The sequence below is a fragment of the Microcaecilia unicolor genome, chromosome 4 (assembly GCF_901765095.1).
Source record: "Microcaecilia unicolor chromosome 4, aMicUni1.1, whole genome shotgun sequence".
NCBI classification, from domain to species: domain Eukaryota; kingdom Metazoa; phylum Chordata; class Amphibia; order Gymnophiona; family Siphonopidae; genus Microcaecilia; species Microcaecilia unicolor.
The window spans coordinates 283,053,306-283,077,050 of NC_044034.1; the positions used below are offsets into that span (position 1 = coordinate 283,053,306).

General features: G+C 41.7%; 1 protein-coding gene across 1 annotated transcript in view; it reads left to right on the forward strand.

Moving 5' to 3' along the window:
• Window positions 1-23,745, forward strand: part of PUDP (pseudouridine 5'-phosphatase) — a 180,187-nt gene that overhangs the window by 49,512 nt on the left and 106,930 nt on the right. Inside the window, exon 3 of the mRNA XM_030201633.1 lies at window positions 11,514-11,743. Coding sequence (XP_030057493.1) covers window positions 11,514-11,743 — 230 coding nt within the window. The remainder of the gene's footprint in view (window positions 1-11,513; window positions 11,744-23,745) is intronic.

Genomic DNA, 23,745 nt, shown 5'->3' on the forward strand with positions numbered 1-23,745 from the left:
CAGACTAGAACGAAGCCTTGCGTGGGATTGGGAAGAAGAGGACCTCGGCTTGGCTGACGGGGGTTGGGGTCCCCCGCCAGTAAAGGTAGGCGACGGGAGGGGGGGGTCGAGAGGGTCATTGGCAGGGAGGTCCAGGGGCAAATCTACGGGGGCCCAGCCCCCCATGGACCCATATTGGCTACGCCACTGCCACATAAGTATTGCCATACTGGGGAAGACCAAAGGTCCATCAAGCCCAGCATCCTGTTTCCAACAGTGGCCAATCCAGGTCACAAATACCTGACAAGATCCCTCCGGCAAAGAGTTCCAGAGCTTAACTATTTGTTGAGTGAAAAAATATTTCCTCCTATTTGTTTTGAAAGTATTTCCGCGTAACTTCCTTGAGTGTCCGCTAGTCTTTGCACTTTTGGAACAGATAAAAAATTGATTTGCTTCTACTCATTCTACACCACTCAGGATTTTGTAGATCTCAATCATATCTCCCCTTAACCATCTGTTTTCCAAGCTGAACAGCCCTAACCTCTTTAGCCTTTCTTCATACGAGCGAGGTTCCTTCTCCTTTATCATTTTGGTCGCTCTTCTTTGAACCTTTTCTAATTCCGCTATGAAGCTGATTTTCAAAGCACTTAGACTTGCAAAGTTACATAGAAACCTAAGGGACTTTGTAAGTGTAAGAGTTTTTTGAGATACGGCGATCAGAACTGAACGCAGTACTCAACATGGAGTGTTACAGAGGCATTATAGTATTTTCGGTCTTGCTCACCATCCCTTTCCTAATAATTCCTAGCATTCTGTTTGGTTTTTTTTGGCTGCCGCCGCACAGTGTGCAGAAGATTTCAGCGTATTATCTACAACGACACCTAGATATTTTCTTGGTTGCTGACTCTCAAGATAGATCCTAGCATCATAAGAACATAAGAGTAGCCATACTGGGTCAGACCAGTGGTCCATCTAGCCCAGTATCCTGTTTTCCAAACAGTGACCAAGCAAGGTCACAAATACCTGGCAGAAATCCAAATCGTGGCAACACTCCATAATATAAATCCCAGGGCAACCAGTTGCTTCCCATGTCTATGATTTGGATTATTCTTTCCAATGTGCATCACCTTGCATTTGTCCACATTAAATTTCATCTGCCATATGGTTGCTGAGTTTTCCAATTTCCTAAGGTCTTCCTGCAATATTTCACAGTTTGCATGTGTTTTAATAACCTTGAATAGTTTTGTATCATCTGAAAATGTAATCACCTCAGTTGTTCCGATTTCCATATCATTTATAAATATGTTAAATAGCACCTTTCCCAGTACCGCTCCCTATGGCACTCCACTGTTCACCCTCCTCCATTGAAAGAAATGGCTATTTTACACAACCCTCTGTTTTCTGGCCAATAATCAGTTCCCAATCCACACCAGAACCTTGCCTCATATCCCATGAATCTTTAATTTTCTCAGGAGTCTCTCATGAAGAACTTTATCAAAAGCTTTCTGAAAATCTAGATACACTACATTAACTGACTCACCATTATCCACATGTTTATTCACACCTTCAAAGAAATGAAGCAAATTGGTGAGGCAATACTTCTCTTGGCTGAACCCATGCTGTCTCTGTCCCACTTAATCATATTTGTCTACGTGTTCTGTAATCTTATTCTTTATAATAATTTCCACTATTTTGCCCGGCACTGACATCAGGCTTACCAGGCTTTAATTTCCCTGATCACCCCTAGAACCCTTTTTAAAAATCGTCATTACATTGGCCACCCTCCAATCTTCAGGTGCTACAATTTTAACGGCAGGTTACATATTACTAACAGCAGGTCAGCAATTTTATGCTTGAGTTCTTTGAGTACCCTTGATCCAGGTGATTTGCTACTCTTTAATTTGGCAATTTGGCTCGGTACATTTTCCAGGTTCACCGAGAATTCTTTTCAGTTTGTCTGCATCATCACCCTTGAAAACCATTTACAGTACAGGCAGATCTCTTACATCTTCTTCCATAAAGACAGAAGCAAAGAATTCTTTCAGTTTTTCCACTATGGCCTTGTCCTCCTTAAGCGCCCCTTTTGCTCCTTCGTGATCTAACGGTCCCATGGATTACTTTGCAGGCTTTCTGCTTCTGATGTACCTGAAAAAGTTGTTGCATATTCTTTTTTTAGCCTTCTTTATTACTGCTTTGCATCTGACTTGCCAGATCTGGGGGTTCTCAGAACTCATGCCTCCTTTTAAATTTGGAATTACTAAATTGGTGATTTGCTTTGTGTAGATAGAAATTTCCTCATGTCCCAAGTGGGTTATACCCCTTGGTCTGTCTGGTCTTGAGTATCCCTACCCAGGGACCCTAAGCCGTGGCACCTCTAGCTCAGGTATCTGGCACAAGGAGAACCCTCATCCAAACAGCCATTCATTCTGAAGCAAACAACCCCTTCCTCCTCCCCCCCCCCATGGACTAATACATATCTGCTTTCAGGAACACATGCAGAAACATCCTCTTCTTCTACTGCTATGTTGAAAAATGGCAGTGACTGAGCCCTAGTGGTATGTTAGGACACACTTGTAGGGTCAGTCTGCTAAATAAGGCATCTTTTGTGGAGCAAACTCTTATTTGGCAGACTGACCCCTAGCAGTGCATCCTAATATACTACATGAAGTTGGGTGCCATTTTTAAAAAGGTGGCAGAAGAAGAGGGTGCTGTTGGATGCTTCTCTGCAATCACATACTTATTATTGGTCCATGGGAGGTGCTACTGGATTGGAGGTTTTCTGGTTGAGGGCTGTTTGACCTAGGGTACCTTTGACAAGAGAGGCTCGGAGGGGAGGGGGAAATGTATGTGGTTTTTTTTTTTTTGTAATTTCGTCAGTGGTGAACCAATTCCTTTTCATTAAAAGCAGACTGGTGGACTCAGGACTCGTACAGGAGATGGAGAGAGAAAAGGATAAAACCATTGAGTAGGATGAGAATAGTGAGCAAAGGTACAAGAAGGAGGCGTGCACTCAACTGGAACTTGGTGGTCCACTATCCTTCCCAAGAGCTGTTCCATAGTACTTGGGAAGGATAATGGACCACCATAGTACTTCTATAGGCATGCAGATCAGCCCTAATGCTTGTCATATTGTCCTGCATAAGCATATTGCTCATGCTGTTTTTCAGCACACCTTTCTTGGGTCATCAGATTTGATGGGGATTGAGCCCTTGGCCCTTTGGAACAGAGGCTGGAAAACTGTGTCAAAGTTCTAGGAGTACATAGCCAAGGTAGAACATAAGAATAGCCATACAAGGTCAGACCAATGGTCCATCTAGCCCAGTATCCTGCTTCCAATAGTGGTCAATCCAGGTCATAATACCTGGCAGAAACCCAATTAGTAGCAACATTCAATGCTACCAATACTGGGGCAAGCAGTAGCTTCCCCCATGTCCATATCTATTACAGACTATGGACTTTTCCTCCAGGAACTTGTCCAAACCTTTTTAAAACCTAGATACACTAATCTCTGTTACCACATCCTCCGGCAATGAGTTCCAGAGCTTAACTATTCTTTGACTGAAAAAATATTTCCTCCTATTATTTGTAAATATTTCCATGTGTCCTCTGGTCTTTGTAGTTTTTGAAAGAGTGAAAAATCGATTCACGTTACCCATTCTACTCTACCCAGGATTTTGTAGACCTCAGCCGTTCCATCCTCTTTATCATTTTGGTCACTCTTCTTTTAACTTTTTCTAATTCTACTATATCTTTTTTGATACATGGTGACCAGAATTGAATGCAGTACTCAAGGAGAGGTCGTACTATGAAGCAACGCAGAGGCATTATAATATTCTTAGTCTTTTTTACCATCCCTTTCCTAATAATTCCTAGCAACCTGTTTAATTTTTTGTCCACAACCACACATGGGGCATAACATTTTAGTGTGGTGTGTACTATCGGGCTTATTTTCGAAAGAGAAGGGCACCCATCTTTCAACACAAATCGGAAGATGGGCGTTCTTCTTACAGGGTCGCCCAAATCGGCATAATCGAAAGCCAGTTTTGGGCGTCCTCAACTGCTTTCCACCACGGGGACGGCCAAAGTTCATGGGGGTGTGTCGGAAGCATAGCGAATGCGGGACTAGGGTGTGCTTAACACATGGGAGTCCTTGGCCGATAATGGAAAAAAGAAGGGCGTCCCTGACGAACACTTGGGTGACTTTACTTGGTCCTTTTTTCTTTTTTACGACTAAGCCACAAAAATGTGCCCTAAATGACCAGATGACCACCAGAGGGAATCGGGAATGACCTCCCCTTACTCCCCCAGTGGTCACTAACCCCCTCCCACCCTAAAATAAAATTTTTAATATTTTTTCTAGCCTCTATGCCAGCCTCACATATCATACCCAGCTCTAGGACAGCAGTATGCAGATCCCTGGAGCAGTTTTAGAGGGTACTGCGGTGCACTTCAGGCAGGCAGACCCAGGCCCATTCCCCCCACCTGTTACACTTGTGGTGGTAAATGTGAGCCCTCCAAAACCCACTGTATCCACATCTAGGTGCCCCCCTTTACCCACAAGGGCTATGGTAGTGGTGTACAGTTGTGGGTAGTGGGTTTTGGGGGGAGGGGTTGGGTGGCTCAGCACACAAGGTAAGGGAGCTATTCACCTGGAAGCTTTTTCTGAAGTCCACTGCAGTGCCCCCTAGGGTGCCTGGTTGGTGTCCTGGCATGTGAGGGAGACCAGTGCACTATGAATGCTGGCTCCTCCCATGACCAAATCGTTTGGATTTGGTCATTTCTTAGATGGGCATCCTCGGTTTCCATTATTGCCAGAAATCGAGGACGACCATCTCTAAGGTCGACCTAAATGTTGAGACTTGGGCGTCCCCGACAGTATTATCGAAACAGATGGCCGCCCATCTTGTTTCGATAATACGGGTTTCCCCGCCCCTTCCCGGGGACGTCCTGCGAGGAAGTCCTCAGGAAAACTTGGGCGCCCCGTTCAATTATGCCCCTCTATGACACTTAAATCTTTTTATTGAGTGCTGACTCTTAAGGTGGACCCCAGCATCAAGTAACTATGATTCGGATTGTTCTTCCCAATGTTGCCATTTGGATGCCCAGTCTTCCAGTTTCCTAAGTTCTTCCTGCAATTTTTCACAGTCCACATGAGTTGTGACAAATTTGAATAGTTTTGTGTCGTCTGCAATTTTAATCGCCTTGTTTGCCGTTCCAGTTTCCAGATTGTTTATAAATATATTAAATAGCACCAGTTCCAGTGCAGATTCCTGCAGCACTCCACTATTCATCTTCCTCCTTTGAGAAAAATGGCCATTTAACACTACCCTCTGTTTTCTGTTCAGTAACCAATGCCTAATCCACAGAAGGACATTGCCTCCTGTCCCATGACTCTCTTTAACTTTCTCAGCATTGGAGGAACGGATATGGTCCCACGTCACAAAGCTGGGGACAGGAAAGAAGTGAGAAAACTACAGGCCAGTAAGCCTCACTCTGGTGCTTGGAAAACTAATGGAAACTCTGCTGAAGGAAATAAAGTGACCTTACAAGGCAGCATGGTTTTACCAAAGGAAAGGCCTGCAAAACAAATTTGATTGGTTACGCAAGTGTTGATGCGCTAGAGGAAAGGGATGGGGTGATGTGATGCAGATGTTTAAATATTTGAAAGGTATTAATATGCAAACAAATCTCCAGAGAAGGGGAAGCAGTAGAGCTAGAGGACATGAATTGAGGTTGCAAGTGGACTGACTTAGGAGTAATGTCAGGAAGTACTTTTTCACGGAGAGGGTGGTAGGTACCTGGAGTGTCCTCTCAAAGGAGGTGGTGGAGATGAAAAAGGCAACGTAATTCAAAAATGCTTGGGATAAGCATGCAGGATTCCAAAATGGAAAGAGAATGAAATCTAAAACAAAAACTTTGCGATGCTTAGATGGTAACTCCAGTAATTGGGAAATAATGCCAGTTCTAGGCAGACTTCTACGGTCTGTGTTCTGATTATGGCTAGACAGATTTGAATGGACTGGAGTGAGCTTCAACGGCAACTCCAGTAGTTGGGGTGTATGTCCATTGCCAGGCAGACCTCAATGGTCTGTATCTTGAAAATAGCAAGGACAGATCAAGATCAAGAGTATATATCTTATATTGTATCATATACTATTAGTTTACCTTATTGGGCAGACTGGATGGACCATGCAGGTCTTTATCTGCCATCATTTACAATGTTACAATGTGTATTTATACTGGTATTCTATAACAGAATTAGGGCACTGAGATGTCTTTATAGAATAGGCACTCCCTGCACAGCATTGGGGCACCTGAATGGGGATGGGGCGCCTATTGATTTTTTATTATTACTATTTTTTTTCAAGTCTGATCTGCACTCCTTTCAGACAAACAAGAAAGCAAGAACATAAAGCTCCCAAGTTACTATAGAAAGTACACTGAAAGAGAATTTTATAGTATCCTGAAAAGACAACCTTTCTGCTACAGTGCCTTTTCTTTGCCAACTGACTGCTGATATAAACTACTGAGCACACACACGTTCTGTTGAGCTGTAGCAGGACTACCATGGGGAATGAAGGAAATAAACCACTTGAACAGAACACAAATTGAGAAAAACTAACCATGTGATACAGAGGATAGTTATTTCCCAAACCGGCTTTTATTCCTGTATAGAAAAAAAGTTATGCAGTAAATGTTCTGTAATATTAATCAAGTTTTGGTTTAATAGAGCATTAAGAATGGATGGATCGGCCAACTGGCTATTTGTTTGTTTTTTCGCTTTCTTTTCTGTCTCCTTCACTAATAGTAGGAAAATGTCCACTTGTTCACAAATACTGAACTTGTGTCAGCTGGGGGATAAAGTTTTCAAACACTTTCAAATGATATTGCTATCATTTATATTGCAGGATAACAGCTTAATCCAAAACACATATAATGAAAAGGGAGAAAAATAATTGCGGGGAGAACATGAAGCTTAACAATTGCTTATGTTTTCCCTGGAAGCAAAGAAAAATACGAAGGGAATCCCATATAGAGCGTAGTCAAACAAATGACAGTTGGAAGGTGGAGAAGGCTTTAGAAAAAGAAGGGACACGGGATGGTCATTAATGACAAAACACTTTATTTCTTGTGCTTCGCAAAAACATAGAGTGCCTCACATGACACCATGTTTCGGCACTAAGTGCCTGCCTCAGGAGTCATGAAATGTGAAACTTGGACAGGAAGTATATATAGAAACACCTATCAGCAGAGGAAGGAGCCATAACCCAGCATAAATTAGTGAGAAAAGATAGTAAAAATATTACAGGGGGATTTAAAAACAATATTGAAAAGTACATTAACTCAATGACTTAAGATAAAAGCCATTAATTAGCTAGCAATTCCTGTATTTTCATTCAGCTTTGGAGTTATAGACTGGCCTCTTAAATATTTTGAAAAACCCGGCGTGCAAACTTGGAAACTCCTCTATGCCCACAAAGTAATTTATAACAATTAGTGTATACCAAGACTTTACATCCCTTGAGCTGAAGGAGGAACAGGCTCCATAGAGAGAGAGAGTATACATATAGAGCTACTTCATAGGCCTGCTTAACGGCTTCAGCAGACCTAAATATGCAAACAAAAAAAAAGTATTGAGGTATGAAAGTATCTAGAATTTGTATCCACTGTTACATTTGCACAAACACTCTGATGAGTAGGAAGAATGAGTGAGAATTCTATAGTGCACACAGAGAAAGCAACAGCTGAATTTGAGAAAGAGGAGAAACTCTGCAATGCATTACATCAGCAGATGAGTAAAAACATATAGCAAATGCATGAGTACAGTAGAAAATACAAGTGTTAACTCCAGGAGCCATTTGTTGATCAAACTCAGACCATGAAAGGTTACACAGAACTGAACTGAAACCAAAAGATATGAGATTGATGGTTGCAGCTAAGGATTGTAGATTATGTACAAGATGTTTCACAGCCAGTATAGAAAAAAATTTAGAAAACAAATATATGTAGATTCTTTAAGAAAGAGCTGGAAATGATTATGCATCTTATAGCTGGCTGCAAAGCTCTTATGAGAGAAGTGTAGGGGTCTTTTCCTGCTGTCTCACCTTTGCTGGTCAGAGGCCTGCTAAGCCTGAGCCATCTTTTGCTGATCTAATATGAATTCTACAGCCTGTGACCTGTATACATCAGAAACCAGCTTTCTACAGTTGAATACTACTGCTTGGCATAGCTGTGATGACTTCATCCAAGGACACGTTTATTCAAAATGGCCTCCCGTTATCTCCTGGGAAAGTGGGGCAGCATGCCTTGCAGGGACGGAGTCTCTGGGAGCATCTGTGGACCAAGAGGGAGCTTGCTACCATCAGACTTATGGCTGATAACAGATTCTTTGCTAATCACAAGGCCTCTCATTGTCATGACCGTGAATTCTGCTGGACAGAAGTACACAGTTTATGATTGGTCCATAGGTATCACCTGGATGGAGAGGGATGCCAATGTTGGACTGAAGAGTAAAAAAGAAGGGAGAAGAAAAGAAGATTTTCCTGGTATATACATCTCTCTCAGAGGAGCTAGAGAGACTGATCTGCCAAAAAGCTGTGAACTGAATTATGTGCAGAGCAGTGAACAAAACAGTTCAAAAGCAGCTCTTGGGCTTTCCATGACCCGAGTTACCAATCTGAGACAGGGACTTCAGAGCTAGCAGGTAATCTGCTGGAGCCTAGAAGAGAAGCAAATTCATCACCTCTTGGACTCTGAATCTACGGGACCTCAAAGAGTGAGCTTATTTTTCTTCCTATAGTAGGGTATAGTTAGTCTGGGTTTTCTCTGTGAAGGCTGGTTTGTACCAGGATCTGTGTGGTTTTTTTTCTAATTCTGCTAAGTGTTGGTAATCTTTTCTCAGGATATTTTATAGTTGTGTAATTACTCATATATATTGGTGTAATAATCATTATTTTGTAGTGCAGAAGTGTATTTTTGTGACTTGCTTTGCATTTTGCTATATTGTTATTTTTATATCTATAATAAATATATTTCCATTTTAGCATTATTCCTTTCATTGGTACATCCTGTTAGCACAGCTTACAGCCAAATAAGAGGTACTGTCATATTCCTAGTGAATGAGTCCAGTATAATTGCTATTTAGTAATGTTCTGCCCACCTAACTATCTCATTGACAGGAAACTGTGTAAATGTTATCTTCTCTGTACCAGAAAAAACATTGGGGTCATGACCCTAAGAGAATTATGGAAAACGAAGAGGTTATGAGCACCAGGAAATTCTAATTCCATCTGATAAAAAGCTTGGTACAAGAAAACCAGACATTGTAAAGAAGAAAAAAAAGAACAACAACAGTAGAACAGCATTGATGAGAGAAGTGTCAATGCCAGGTGATTATTCTGTGTATTGAGAGGGAATAAAGATCTCCAAGCAAGCAATGCAGTCGGAGAGCAAAAAAATGTGGCAGAAAAATACAGAAATATCCCCTATCACATTGGGTGCTACAGACTTGATTCAGAGGAATTTTCAAGCGAACCTAGTTTCCAAGTTTTAAGGTGTATTTCGTATTTGATATGCTGCCCATTGGCAAAAACCATTTGGGCGGTTTACAAATATATAATAAAAATATTAATGAAAAAGAAGGAAAAGAAAAAAAAATAGTATAATCTCTATATATTTTGGAAAGCAGAAGCCTTGTTTCACTGCGTGTTTACAGTATCCACTAGTATCTCGTAGCTAGAAAAAAGGCCACTGTGGGAGTCCACTTCTAGAGCTATGAGTTTTTAAACCAAAATTTGTGAAAGGATTCTATGTGCAAGCACAGTGGGAGATCATTTCATAAGGAAGTCTCAGGATGCTGAAGATGGAATAGCAAATAGAATCAAGGCAAATTTAATAAAATATGGGACTACCAAAAGATGTTGTTAGGCTGAGCATAGTGAGTATATATGTATGTAGGGTATCAATAATCAAGATTTTGATCCACACCACTGTATGAATATTGCTGCCTGAATAAAAATTACTATTATCTACATCCACTAGTTGGTATTGCGCTGCTCTTGTCCTCTGAACTAGCACAGGGTATACTAGATTGCTGCTCTTTCTTACATGCTGTTTCCAAAGACACACAATTTCTGGTACCAACAGACATCTTGGTATGTTCTTTGCAACCTCTTTTTACCTCGTTGTCTTCTTGCTCCTTGGTTCCTGCTCCACATTTGTGACCATCTCTGGGAAATAGTGACTAAAGTAGTAGATACAAAATATTTTGAAATGGTCAGTTTTGTTTTATGTCATGGGTCCATAAGCAGTCTGAAAAAGTTACAGGTCTGAACTTTCTGTAACTTTATTTTTTCACTTTAAAGCATGGAGTTTGCACTTTTATATTACAAATTGTTTGCTCTAACACAATTCGTTAAAACCTCATTTTTTGTTTCTGATAACTTTAGTAACCTTTTCCCAGAGATGGTCACGCTTGTCACTGCAGTCCCTTCTTTTCAGATTTTGCACTACTTTGATGCTTCAGCCTACTCTTTGGTTCCTGTTCCAGTTCCTTACCTAGCAGCACAGAGAGAGTCCAAAGTACAGAACAAAGTTCAAATAGCAAAAAAAGTACCAAGAGCCTTCAAAAACGGGACACAGTTCCTTTAATCGTATGGCTTGAACATCAATCTTCCATAAAATGACCCAACATTGGTTGTGTTTTGGCACACAGCGCCTGCATTAGAAGTCAGATGTGTAGCAGTATCAAAATGATGAAATGTGCAGAGAACAAACATTTTCCCTTGCACTTATATTTGTAGCAGAGATGGTCCCTTTATAGTCAGATCTGTGAAACAAGCCAGCTCCATACCAAGACACCTTCCATGCTAGTCCTAGTTTTTCTGGCACTCAGATACTTCCAAGTACAGCTTCCCATATGTGCCCTCTTCAGTATTTGAATGTATCCTGACCCCATTTAAAACAACAACAAAACCCCCCATTATTTTCTGCAGGTCTCATTTCCTTCAATAGGACCTATTCACTAGTAATGACTGTCTTTCAAATTAAGATTATTCAACTGTGTGATTATCCCCACAATGCACCCACTAATAATGTGCCCCTTTGCCTGCTCCTTGATACAGCAGTAACCCTGATCAATATGAAAATGCTTAACAAGGTCCCTCTATTGATGTTCTAGGTTGAATCCTGGGGAAAAGGATGGTAGGATGCATAGTGAGGGTAGTGATTTGATATCATGAATGACACTTGTTACCATTCAAAAACTCACCAGACTCTGCTTGGCTTTTAAAATATATTGGTGTAGAAGTAAGGATTATTGATAACAATATTTTTTTATTTTCAAACAGTTTGACCTTGCTTAACAAGTATGTAATGACTTGAACGGTAGACAAATAAAAACAAACAAAAATAAATTGTAGAACATCCTGCCCTTCTTTTCATTTATGTTTCTTATGTTGCTGTATCTGTTAGAGACATGTTTTATATACTGCATGATCTTTCTCATATATGCCTTCTCAATTTCTCTGTAATAGGGGTTGAGAAGTTGATCTACCACCTGCACAAACACAACATTCCCATAGCTATTGCCACCAGCTCAGCAGGAGTGACATTTGAAATGAAAACAAGTAGACACAAAGACTTCTTTAATTTGTTCCATCACATTGTATTGGGAGATGACCCAGACGTGAAGAATGGCAAACCACAGCCCGATCTTTTTCTAGTGTGTGCAAAGAGATTTGATCCTCCTCCTCCTGTAGAAAAGGTAGGACCTTCATTAGCTGAAACACAATTGTTTCTTATTGTGATCTGGAGTTTCAGGATTGCCAGTTAACAGAAAATGCAGTATGTTCTTCAGTATATTGTACCTGTAACATGTGGGAGCTGAACTGACATTGCTTCTGTTTTTATGAATAGTTTAGAAAAGCACTGAATAAAGTAGCAAGTTAATCACCATTAACTGCTTGTATTTTTTTCTTTTTCGTTTCTTTCTTTGTTTTGTTTATAAAATGCATTACAAAAATATGAAGTTTGATTTTGAGTTCACATTCAGCCTAGGAAATGAATGTGATATTTTTTTGTTGTTGTTGTGGGCATTAGGGTATGACCTGCTGCATTTATATAAAATGTCTGTTACATAAAACTGTCCTTGAAAAGAAAATGTTATAGAAAACTTAGGGGAAAAAAACCTCATATAAAATGTGACTCACTTCCTTTTTTTTTTTTCCTACCTCACTTTCTCATGTCGGTTTCAGACGTATTTCTCTTACTGTTTGATTTATAGCATGTAATGTAAGAATACAAACATGAATTTATTTCAATGATTTTTTTAAAAGTATTGCCATCTATTTGTTGTTTCTATGAGTTTTCTACTAATATTTAAACACTGTGGTCAGTGCTAGATTTAAATGCCAACTGTGGAATTTAAATCTGTACTTAAATGTTCATTGCTTGCCAATATCTGGATATTGATGCTGAATATCTGGCTATAGACTGACTGGCGCCAATATTCAGGACCATCACAGGGGTAATTATTCAGTTAGGAGGCCCTTTTACTAAGCTGCACTAAGAAACAAGATTAGGGTATCCTTGGATGTGGGACTTTCCTGCACCCTAAGCCCATTTTTAGCACAGCTATCCAACAGGGCTGTTTTCTATTTATTGAATGCATGGTGATGCGTTAATGTTAGTCACTGGAAAAAAAAAATCCCAGGAGCGCTTTCCGCCCTCCTATTTAGGAGGCACAAAGGGATCCCATGTTATGGATGCACTAATCAGTTAGGGCGCTGGTAATGACATCATGCTAGCTGATTAGCACATGCATGTCCATTTCCTAATATGCCCCCCCCCCCCAAAAAAAAAAAAAACGGCACGCAGGCGGCAAAACAAATGTAGAACGATTTAGTGCATACTGTATTAGGCCATTTTTGCTTCATTAGGTGTTCATTACCATCTAATGCAGCTTAATGAAAGGGCCTGTAAATTAGGAGAGTGAAATAGCTTATTTGTTTCTCTAACATACTTGGATAGGTATCTGGGTACCAATGCTAAATATCAGTAGAACGTAGATAACATTTGGGACCATTCCTACCTGGATAAATAGCACTAACCATCACGCCACTGAACATAAATGCAAGCCTCACCTGTGTCCTGCCTATGCTCCATCCACGTATACACTCACTTGCCATTATGTGCCATAGCAGTTGCATCTTGGCCCCACTGGATGGTGCCTTTTTCCCAGTGGCGTGTTTGAGTAGCCAAAAACACATTCTGCACCTCGGTGGAGGGGGAGGGGGGATCAAACCATTTTATTTGGACACATAGGCATAAAAATGGGATCATAGGCATAAAAATGTTAAAACCATATGTAATTTTGATCCAGTTCTTTTTTTTCTGTCCTGTCCTTCAGAGCTTTGATACATTTTGGGTGTGTAACCTATTCACTGTGGAAGAATAGTCTGATGATTAGTGTGGTAGATTCAGTTCCTACTGCAGCTCCTTGTGACCCGGTAAAGGTCACTTAACTTTCTATTGCCCCAGGTACAAAACAACCCACTTTGGTTGTACCACAGAAAGGTGGTATATCAAATGCATTACCCTTACCCTTACTTGGAAACAAGAAGTTTCTTATTCCTTATCCAGATCTCCAACAGGGTAAATACCTCTAAGAGAGCAGACAGAATGAAACATGATCTAAGAAAACGTGAGAACTGGGTGAATGATTGACAGTTAAGAATTGGCCTGGTGGTTAGAGCACTGGTCTTGACATCCAGAAGTGCCTGGTTCAAATCCCACTGCTGCTCCTTGTGATCTTGGGCAAGTCATTTAAACCTCTATTGCCTCAGGTACAGGCTTAGATTGTGAGCCCTCCAGGGACAGGAAAATACCTAGTGTACCTGAATGTAACTCACCTTAAGCTAAAACTTTAAAAAGGTGTGAGCAAAAGCTAATAAATAAATGCAAAAAAGTACAGTCTAGCTTCTGGGTACAAACATTTTGTAAGATTAGTATTGGGGAGGGGGGGAGGAAGGAGAGGATCTATTATGTACCAACCAAAACAGAGACCTTGGGGTGATAGTTTAATATTCTCCAAGGACAAATGAGATTTACAGCCCTCACAGATGGGTGATGTCTTCTGATCCCCACACTATTGAGCATCAATAGAGCCCATCAGGACTGATCTTTTATGGATCTGGCAGAGGGTCAAGTTATGTAGCAAGAAGCAACATGGACCAGACTGGTCCATCTTAGGAATTCTGTGAGTGCTGACACATTTAAATCTGTGCCTTTTGCACTAAAACAGGCATAGCCCACAAAGTGTCAGTTAGTTATGGACATGCTTTGAGCTGCCATCGGTTAGGGCTTCCCATATGTAGACCATTGAGCACAACACCCCTCACTAGACTTATCAGTGACAACTGTTTAGGTTAGTCCAGTTTGAGGGCTTGTAGTGCTAATGCTACAGTTGAAGTTGACTACAGTTGAAGTTGACTATGGCTAGTGTCCAGTCAGAAATTGCTGGGTGAGACAGACATGGACTTTCAAAAACAATTGCATGACCTCCATGGAGGGTGTGTGGTTAAAACTCAGACTTAAATGAGGATGGTGAAATATCTTTTTTTGACCACTGCGTCACCAGTTCTGGGGGCCATTTTACTAAGCTGTGTAGGCGCCTACGCGTGCCCAATGCATGCCAAATTGGAGTTAGTGCCTGGTTACCACGTGGCCCTTGCAGTAATTTCAATTTTGGCATGCGTCTGAAAAATATTTTTTATTTTCTGTTGCGCAGCAGCTACGCACGTAACGTGGAATTTGACGTGCGTAGACCATTACCGCCCGGTTACCGCATGAGACCTTACCGTTAGGTCAATGGCTTGCGGTAAGGTCATAGACCGAAAATGGACGTGCTGCAATTTCATTTTACCGCACGTCTATTTTTGCCCCCCCCCCCCCCCCCCCCCCAAAAAAAAGGGCATTTTTTGTAGGTGCACTAAAAAATAATTCTGGGCGTGCCCAAAACACACGTCTTCAGTACCGCAGGCCATTTTTCAGCGCACCTTAGTAAAAGGACCCCCTGGTTGCTGTGGAACTTACTGAAAATTTTGATAGTAAGACATAGAATGGGATATGAGGATTTCTTTAATTAGGATAGTTTAAATTATTGTGAATGTATTAAATTGTGCCCATATTAGTAGATCAGATTAGATATTATGTAAACCACTTCCTCTTGTGAGGAAATAAGAGTGAATCAGCCTCAGAATAGAGCAGAATAAAATAGAAGGGGTCCTGGATGCTGGCTTAAGTAGAGATCTTTCACAAAGCAAAGTTGGCAATGGCAAGACCTGAAATGGCCTACGAATGAAGTTGGAGAATTTGGGCACAGCTGGGACAGATGTGGAGGGCAGTCTTAAAAAGAGTGGAAAGTACTACTAAAAATGTGGGAGAGGAAGAGAATTGGTATTGGGTCATATAGAGTATGAACATTTACACTATGGGGGGTAATTCTGTAACAGAGTGCTTTCAGTTAAGACACCCTGATAATGCATGATAGGAGCTTATTCTGTAATGATGCTTGGGCACTCGGGTGTTATCATGGAATTCTAGTGTAACCAGTATCAACACACCTAACATTAGTGCACCCACAGTTACGTCAGCCAAAGACCTGGCATAACTGGATCCTAAATGCATCAGACATGCATATAACTTATAGTATACTTATAATTACAGAACACAGTTATCAATGTGTAAGCAAGAGTCCTTCCTGACCAAGGAGGAAAACGCCTCATGAACAAACCCCTCCCACTAATGTAAATTGGATAGGGGCTACAAATTCGTCATCATAGGCGCTCCAAAAACCTCCTTATTTTCTGAATAATTTTTGAAAATTTGTTTTTTCTAATACTAAACAATAAACTGCTCTGCCCAGTCAGCTATGAAGTTTTACTTAACTTAGGCATGCTACAAACTTTCTCCTCCCAGACCGTGATTCGACTGTGGTCAACGGGTCCCGTTTCATTTTACGCTGCTTCAGGACCACAGCATTTCAAACAAACAATTCAACGGTCATGTATCCTAAAAAAAAAAGAGAGGGAGAGAAAAAACTAAAATTGTTATAATTCTTCTTAACAAGTCAGTCTTCTAAATACTATCTCTGCTTACATTCCGTTCATAATGCCGACGGTAGCATGAAGGGCAGGTACACTTAAACATGGCGGCCCTATATATGCGGACTGTGACGTCACATGCTGTCATCAATGTCCAATCACAGTCCTTCAAACAGAACGAGGCATACCCTCGATATTAGATGAAAATCAAACTGAAGATCAATTTTCCAGAATTTCACATATCAGAAAAATGCATCCATTCAATCTTCCCATTTAAACCCGCAGGATTCATTGATTTTAACCGAAAAATCCACTACTGTTCTTTTCTTAACAGCCACAATCAGACTTCTTCTTCCTGTAGACGCCAGTCAGCTTGCTGTAAAACTAAACATCTAAGTGAATTGAAGCTGTGGGAAAATTCAGTACAGTGTATGGCCAGTGGAGACATGGTCTTCTTTGTTGAAATAACACTTTTGTGTTCAGTGAGTCGGACGTACAACTGTCGAGTGGTCTGACCAACATAAATCTTGCCGCAGGGACACTGGATACAATAAACAACTCTCTTGGACTTGCATGTAGTGTTCATATATAGAGCAAATTTCTGTCCTGTGATAAAGTTCACAAATTCCTTTGTCTCGATCATGATAGAGCACATCTGGCAATTGCCACAGCTTTTATGTCCATTACAGACAGTATCACTCTGGGGGTTCGGTCTTGACGAGCACAACAGCTCCTTTAAATTACTTCCCCTACTGTAAACCATTCTTATTGCTGAATTCGCAAATTGGGGTAAAGTTTGAATGATATTCCAGTGTCTCCTGATGATATTGGAAACACTATTCGCTTGCGAGGTGTGTTTTAGCACATATGTGTAAACCATTCCCTCTTGATCATCTTCTCTCCCCTTGGGCTGTAATAACATCTGTCTGTCGATGTATTTTGCTCTCTTATAAGCGGACCTCACAACTTTTTTGGGGTACCCTCTCTCCAAGAGGCTATCTTGTAAATTGCTTGACGGCAATTATAACTTATAGTATTCTGTAACAGTGCAAGCCCTACCTATCTTCTGCCTAGGCTTCACCCACATATACGTCCACTTGCAGTACAGTCATTTCATGTCAAGTGATCTGGTGGTCCCTGCGCGAAGGCTGCAGTATGGGGTCAAACAGATTACAATATCTCAGCAAGTATTGCATCAGCGAACGTAAAACTTTACCAATATTCATTGGGGACACGTATGAATGTTCACAGAAAATTTCATTGAAATCCGTGATGGTCGCGCAGGGACCACTAGACACTTGATATGGAATGACCATGCGGCCAAGTGCTAATTTGCTCTGCATTTACACACTCAAGGGCCAATAACCACGGGCGCCTAGTTATAGAATTGCCCTTTATCCCACCCCTTTCCATAACAGGTCACTTAAAGTTGGCGCCGGTTTGGCATGTGAGTTATAGAATGCTAGCATTTATGTATGCAACTGTATCGGTTATGCATGTAAGTGCTCAGCGATATTCTAGAACGTTAGTGCACACATGCCATAGCACATAAATGCAAGTAGGGTTTTCACAGGGGGAGGAGCATGGGGAGGCCATGGGCTTGTCTCCTACTTATGTCCGTAACTTACGGAATACTATGATTACTTGCTAAAGTGCCATGTTTAGGCATACACAATGGCATGGCTCAAGTGGGTGCAACTAAATGTAAGTGCCTAACTCCTGTCTTGCACTAGTATTCTATATTTAAATCTTTTTATTGAATGTGCTCCAAACCATATAAACAGTATAGCAGCAACCAACAAACAGTCTGGCACCAGAGAGCATATTCTCAGTTTTCAAAACTGGACCCTTCCCACCCCACAACCCCCCTCCCCGGGGTACAGGCCAACCTAAGAAATCTGCCCTTCCACTTCAAGGGCAGGGCATGGGGAGCAGCTTAACAGTTCAGGATCCTGCTGCGGGCAAGCGGCATCAAAGTGGACCAAAAGGGTTCTCGTGTAGCCTGAAATTGACGGCCTTCTGGAGAGATCAAAGAGGTGATATAGAGTAGAGCCTCTCTGTTGAAAGGCTCTGTGTGAATCATGGCTGTACACGAGTGTTGTACTGTGGGTACGTCTCTTTGCAAGCCAATCATGCAAAACGACTTTTGGAATTGTCAAAACTGTCCATTGAACAAAGTGAAATGCACCCTGGCGCAGAGGAGTAACGCTGAATATTATGTGTGCATAAGTGCCATTGGAGAATTGGATCAAACCTCCTATGAAGTGGTTACCTAAATTGTAGCCCACCAGCTATAGAACTGGGGTACTATATATGCATCTACCCAAAGTGGATGAATTTCAGCTGGATAAGAGTTGATGGATCATGATGGTCTTTATGTACTACTGTTCCTATTTTCTAAGGATCAAAATAGGGAAAGAGGATGGGATTTGATAGTCTGCCTTTTATGGTTATTTATTTATTTACAACATTTATATCCCACAATATTCCCGTCCATGGGCAGGCTCAATGTGGCGTACAATAGTTAATAAACAAACCATAACACAATAGCACAAAGTACAGTGGACAGAGTTACAGGAGGGGGAAAGAGAAGTCTGATGAGGGAATGGAATAGAGGGTGGGTGATTGGGTATCACAAAGTGAGCTGTGGGCTAAAAGGCTGCAGCTCCTGCAGGACTCGTGGTATACGCTCTTCCAAAAAGGAAGGTCTTGAGACGTTTCTTAAAGGTCGGGTGATCTGAAGTGATTTTGATCTCCCGAGGCAGCCTGTTCCACAGTTGAGTGCTGAGATAAGGAAAAGAGGAGCCATAGATGGCCTTATATTTGAGGCCACGAGAAACAGGGTAATGGGAAGCAGCTTAACAGTTCAGGATCCTGCTGCGGGCAAGCGGCATCAAAGTGGTTATATTCAAAGCAGTTTACATATTATATACAGGAACTTATTTTGTACCTGGGGCAATGGAGGATTAAGTGACTTGCCCAGAGTCACAAGGAGCAGCAGTGGGAATCTAACCCGGTTCTCCTGGTTCTCGGGCCGCTGCACTAACCATTAGGCTACCTCTCCAGAAAGGAAGTGTGTGAAATTTAGAACTTTCATCTAATCCCTTTGGTCTCAGAATATGTGGATTTTTCTTTTATCCCAAATCAGGCTCTGTGCAACTAGGAAACATTTAAACAAAAGAAAAGCTTACAAACCCCAGAAGTCTAACATTCACGCTTTTCTAAGTGCACATCTTGATTCAGGAAGTGTATGTAAAATGTTTACAATTTTAAGAAGATCACTCCGATTCTATAGATAGTGCTCAGAAACTGCAGATCAAGCCTCATGTCCATTTTGTTTTGGATTGTGCTGGTTTAGGAAATTGTAAGAACTTTTATACAGCTGTTGACTTGGGACTATGGAGTTTCTGCTTTTTTCTGTATAACTTTATGAATTTGGATCTGATATATGCATTTATATTATAACTGGTGCATGACAACAAAAAGAAGAAATGTTTTTGACAAGAGATATTTCCTGTACATTCTGGGGAGAGTGTTGCAAACTTGTAACAAATTATCTATAATTGCCTCTCAAATTATACAAGAGTGAATTTTATGACAACAAACATGTGTCTCCTGTCGAGTGATATACATAGAAAGATAAAAGCTCTTACTGAGTGTTTGCACTTGACATGTTGTGTCAAAGATTTTTGAACAACAAACCCTAACTCTTTTTCTGTTTTGTTTGGTTTTGTTTTGTTTTTTGTTTTGTCCATTAACTATGCTTTATTTAACATTCCTGTGTAAGTGTCTGATTACCCTGGTTTGCATTCTTTGAATCTTCACAGCTTGAAGAGTTTCTTCAACATCAAGAAGCATTTATTGCCTCTTAAATATTTTGTCACTTATTTAGCTTGTCAGTGGGTGGTCTTGGGTATAGAATGTTTTGGCGCTGATTAGATAGAATCATTCTTCCTAAGAGAATCTTGGGATACTGCTAGACTCATCACTCACTCAGATCCCACAAATTCAAACAACCTTCAAAAATTCTGTCTTATTACCTATGGCAGCTACAAAATCTCTCTCCATATAGTGAAAAGATGAGTCTGTCCACAGTGGTCCATGCCTTTATAACATCACGACTAGACTACTGAAATGCACTGTACACAGGCCAAACCAAAAAGAGTTTGCATCACTCCAACTAATTCAGAATGATGCAGCATGACTGATAGAAGGCTGCAAGTGGTGTAACCATATCATTCCCTTTCTGCAAAAGCTACACAGGCTACAAGTACCTTACAGAGCTAAGTTTAAAACTCTGTGTTAGATTTTCAAGGTCCTCAGACAAAATGGGCCAGAGTAGTTGAAGATTAAGCTAGCTCTTTACACACCTTTGAGACCTCTAGGGTCCTCTTAAGGATCATCACTATCTGTACCCTTATCAAAAGAAATTGTACGATGTGATACCCGCCAGCGAGCCTTCTCAGGAGTATCCCCCATGCTCTGGAATTTACTCCCAGAGGGGCTACATATAACTCGAGACTCTCTACTTCAGGAAGCAGGTGAAAAATTGGCTCTTCTCCCAAGCCTTCAATATATAGGGTGGCTGACTATACACCCATTCTGCAACTGGACTATCTTGCTACACGTACTGTAACTTAGATCAGTTCCTTATCTCTTGCTTAACTATATAAAGAACTTGCCTTGATTTTAGCTAACCATCAAATTATCCCAACTGACTCTTTACCGCATATCTTGTTCCCATCATATATCTGCTCTTAGTTCCTCAGCTATATAGTAATCTGTATTGTAGAAAAATCTTTAGCATCCTAACTTTGTTAGTTGAATGTTCTAATGCATGCTTATTAGGTGTATCATTAGCATTATTCTAACATTGTATTTTATCTCTGGTATTTGAATTCTAGTGCATATATTTTTGATACTGTTTCACGGTAGTTCTATTATTAAGTTTCAGTTTACTGTTTTCAAGTTTACCTCATTTATTGTATTTGTTTATTCTTGGTTATTTTACTATTGTTATGCTGTTAACAAAATTGTAAGTTTTATGTTAAACTGCACCTGCTGTACACTGCCTTGGGTGACAATCTCTTCATAGAGGCAGTTAATAAATACTAATAAATAAATAAGTTAGGGTCCTTTTACTAAGCTATGGTAGCAAATGGCCTTAGTATGCCCTTACGTGGGTTTTTCCTGTTTGCTTAGGCCATTTTTACTGCAGCAGTAAAATGGCCAATTTTCCTTTTTTTTTTTTTTTTTTTTTGTTGCTTTAATGGCCATGTGCTAATGTCACCATTACCATGCAGCCATGAAAACAATTACCACAGGAGCACTTACCAACACCTATTCTGTAGGCACCACCTACTAGATGGTACAAGCTCACATGGTAATCCTGCATTAATCAGTAGTGTGGAAATGCAAATTGATTAGCAGTGGAATGCCCATTCTCCACTCCCAGACATGCTCTCTCCATGCAAATAATTCATAACATGCAGTGTGCTGGCTACTGTTTCACCCACAAGCTAACTATATTGATATGTTTTACTCCAAGTTCCTTTTGCTTAGTTGTAATCAGGGCCACCAAGAGACACAGCTGGGCCCAGGGCAGGACCGCCGACCGCCCCCCCCACCCACCCATCCCGCACCTTGGCCGCTGGGCCCCCCCCCCCCCCCCCCCCACATTCGGGCCCCTACCCGCCCCCTTACCTTCCTGTGTCTGACTGCTTCTCCCTTGGTCTGTCGTCTCCTGCTTCTGTGTGCCAGGACCCTGATGATTTCATTGACATGATAACCCTTATTATCCGGGTCCCAGCACACAACAGTGGAGCAGGAGAGAGACAGACCTGGAAGCAGGCAGGAAGATGCTTGCCAGTACCAGGAGGTCAGGCCCAGGGAAGTTTGCCCCTATGCCTCCCCCTTGGTGGCCCCGGTGGTAATCTTTAATATGGAACTCAGAATTGTGTTCCTGTGGTGATCATTTTCCCCCAAAGTGTAGACATAATGCTGGGTTTCCACATCCTCTATTCTTCACTGTCTCCACACTCCGATTCCTTCTCTACCTTCAGCTCATCACCATGAATGAGTCCTCTGTCTCCTTAGTTCCTTCCTATGAACAGGTCTCCCATGTCTTGGACTTCAGCATCTTTCACATACAGGAGAAAGCTGAAATCTGTACATTTCAGGCAGTTGTCTTGGTTAATTACATTGGCTGTGTTATGTGACTGGTAGAATTCCTCCACTACTACTCTTTACTGGAAGGAATCAATGGAAAGTGGCTCAAGAGCTGTAAGAAGAGGACATGCTTGTGTCAGTGGCATACCTAGTTTGGCTGCCACCCGGGGCGGGTCCTGACTATGCCTCCCTCCATGGCGCATCACTGCCCCTCCCCCTGAAGCACATCACATACCTCCTCCCCCGAAGTGCATCATCTTCACCACCCGGGGGTGCATGGAGCAGTTTCGCAGCTATCGGCTCTACTTGTCCTCTGGCCCGGAAGTAATGTTAGAGGGGACAGGGAACCGGCGGAACCGACAACTCAGCTGCGCGACTGCTCCGTGCATGTTTCAGATGTGGGTGGGGGAGGCAGGAAAGAACCAGGCACACCCATTAAAGGGGGGGCCGACCACAACCGGGCTGAAGGCCAGCGAAGACAGAAGTGTGGGGAGGGTACAGGGAGGGCCTAGCTAGAGAGCAGAGGTAGTAGTGGGAGGGAAACAAGGGGTAGCAAGGGGAGGGGGCAGGAAAGAAGGGGAGGAGCAAAGGAGGAGGAGAGAGGAATTTGAACTGCACAGGAAGTCCTTTTGAATTTGGAAGCAGGAGAAGAGCAGCTGCCTCCTTCAACGGGAAAAAACGTGTATACAGCTTGTCTCCTGGCTTGGGAGGCCTAGAACGTCATTTTGTAAATGTGGTAGGTGCCTCCTTCAACGGGAGACACCAAGTGACGTCGGGTGCTTGGAAAACAGCACAGGGGGACACAGGGGCTTGGTACGGCTTGGCCTGTGGCCCAGAATATGCAACTACGTGTAGAAGCTGTGTACCCGGGTAGAAATGCATGCTGGCATAATGATTAGTAGAAGATGTAATGTAATTTGTTTAAGTTGTAACAATTTTGATGTTCCTGGCTGCGGCCAAAATAAATCCAATTCTATCGAAGATACGGCTTGTAGTGTGGTATTGAAGGGGGCGGGGGTTGATACGTCTGAGTGTGTGCCGAATGCCCGAGTTGAGGGTCCACTGGTTCACCAGGGTGCAGAGGGAGGTCTAGGGTCCAGTCTGTTTGCACTGTATTGTGCAAGCAGACTTCTTCCCATAACAACAGCTCCAGAGCTGGGACGTTAAACGCTCAGATTGCATCGCTCAGATTGCTCATTGTAGTATTGATAAACTGCTTGTTATATATTTGCATAGGGTTATCAGAAGCTGCTGTGGTAAACGGTAAAAGAGATGCAGAACCCCTTAGTGCATTAGACTTAAATAACATTTTCTTTAGGCTGGCTACTACCAGCCTAAAACAAACATTGCAAGCATGGTAAACTTTGTGCATCTCCCCATGAGTGAAGAAATATTTCCCACAATTTGTTTTGAATTTACTAGCTAGTAACGTAATTGTGTGTCCCCTAGTCCTTATGTTTTGGGAAAGATTAAACAAGTGATTCGTGTGTACCCT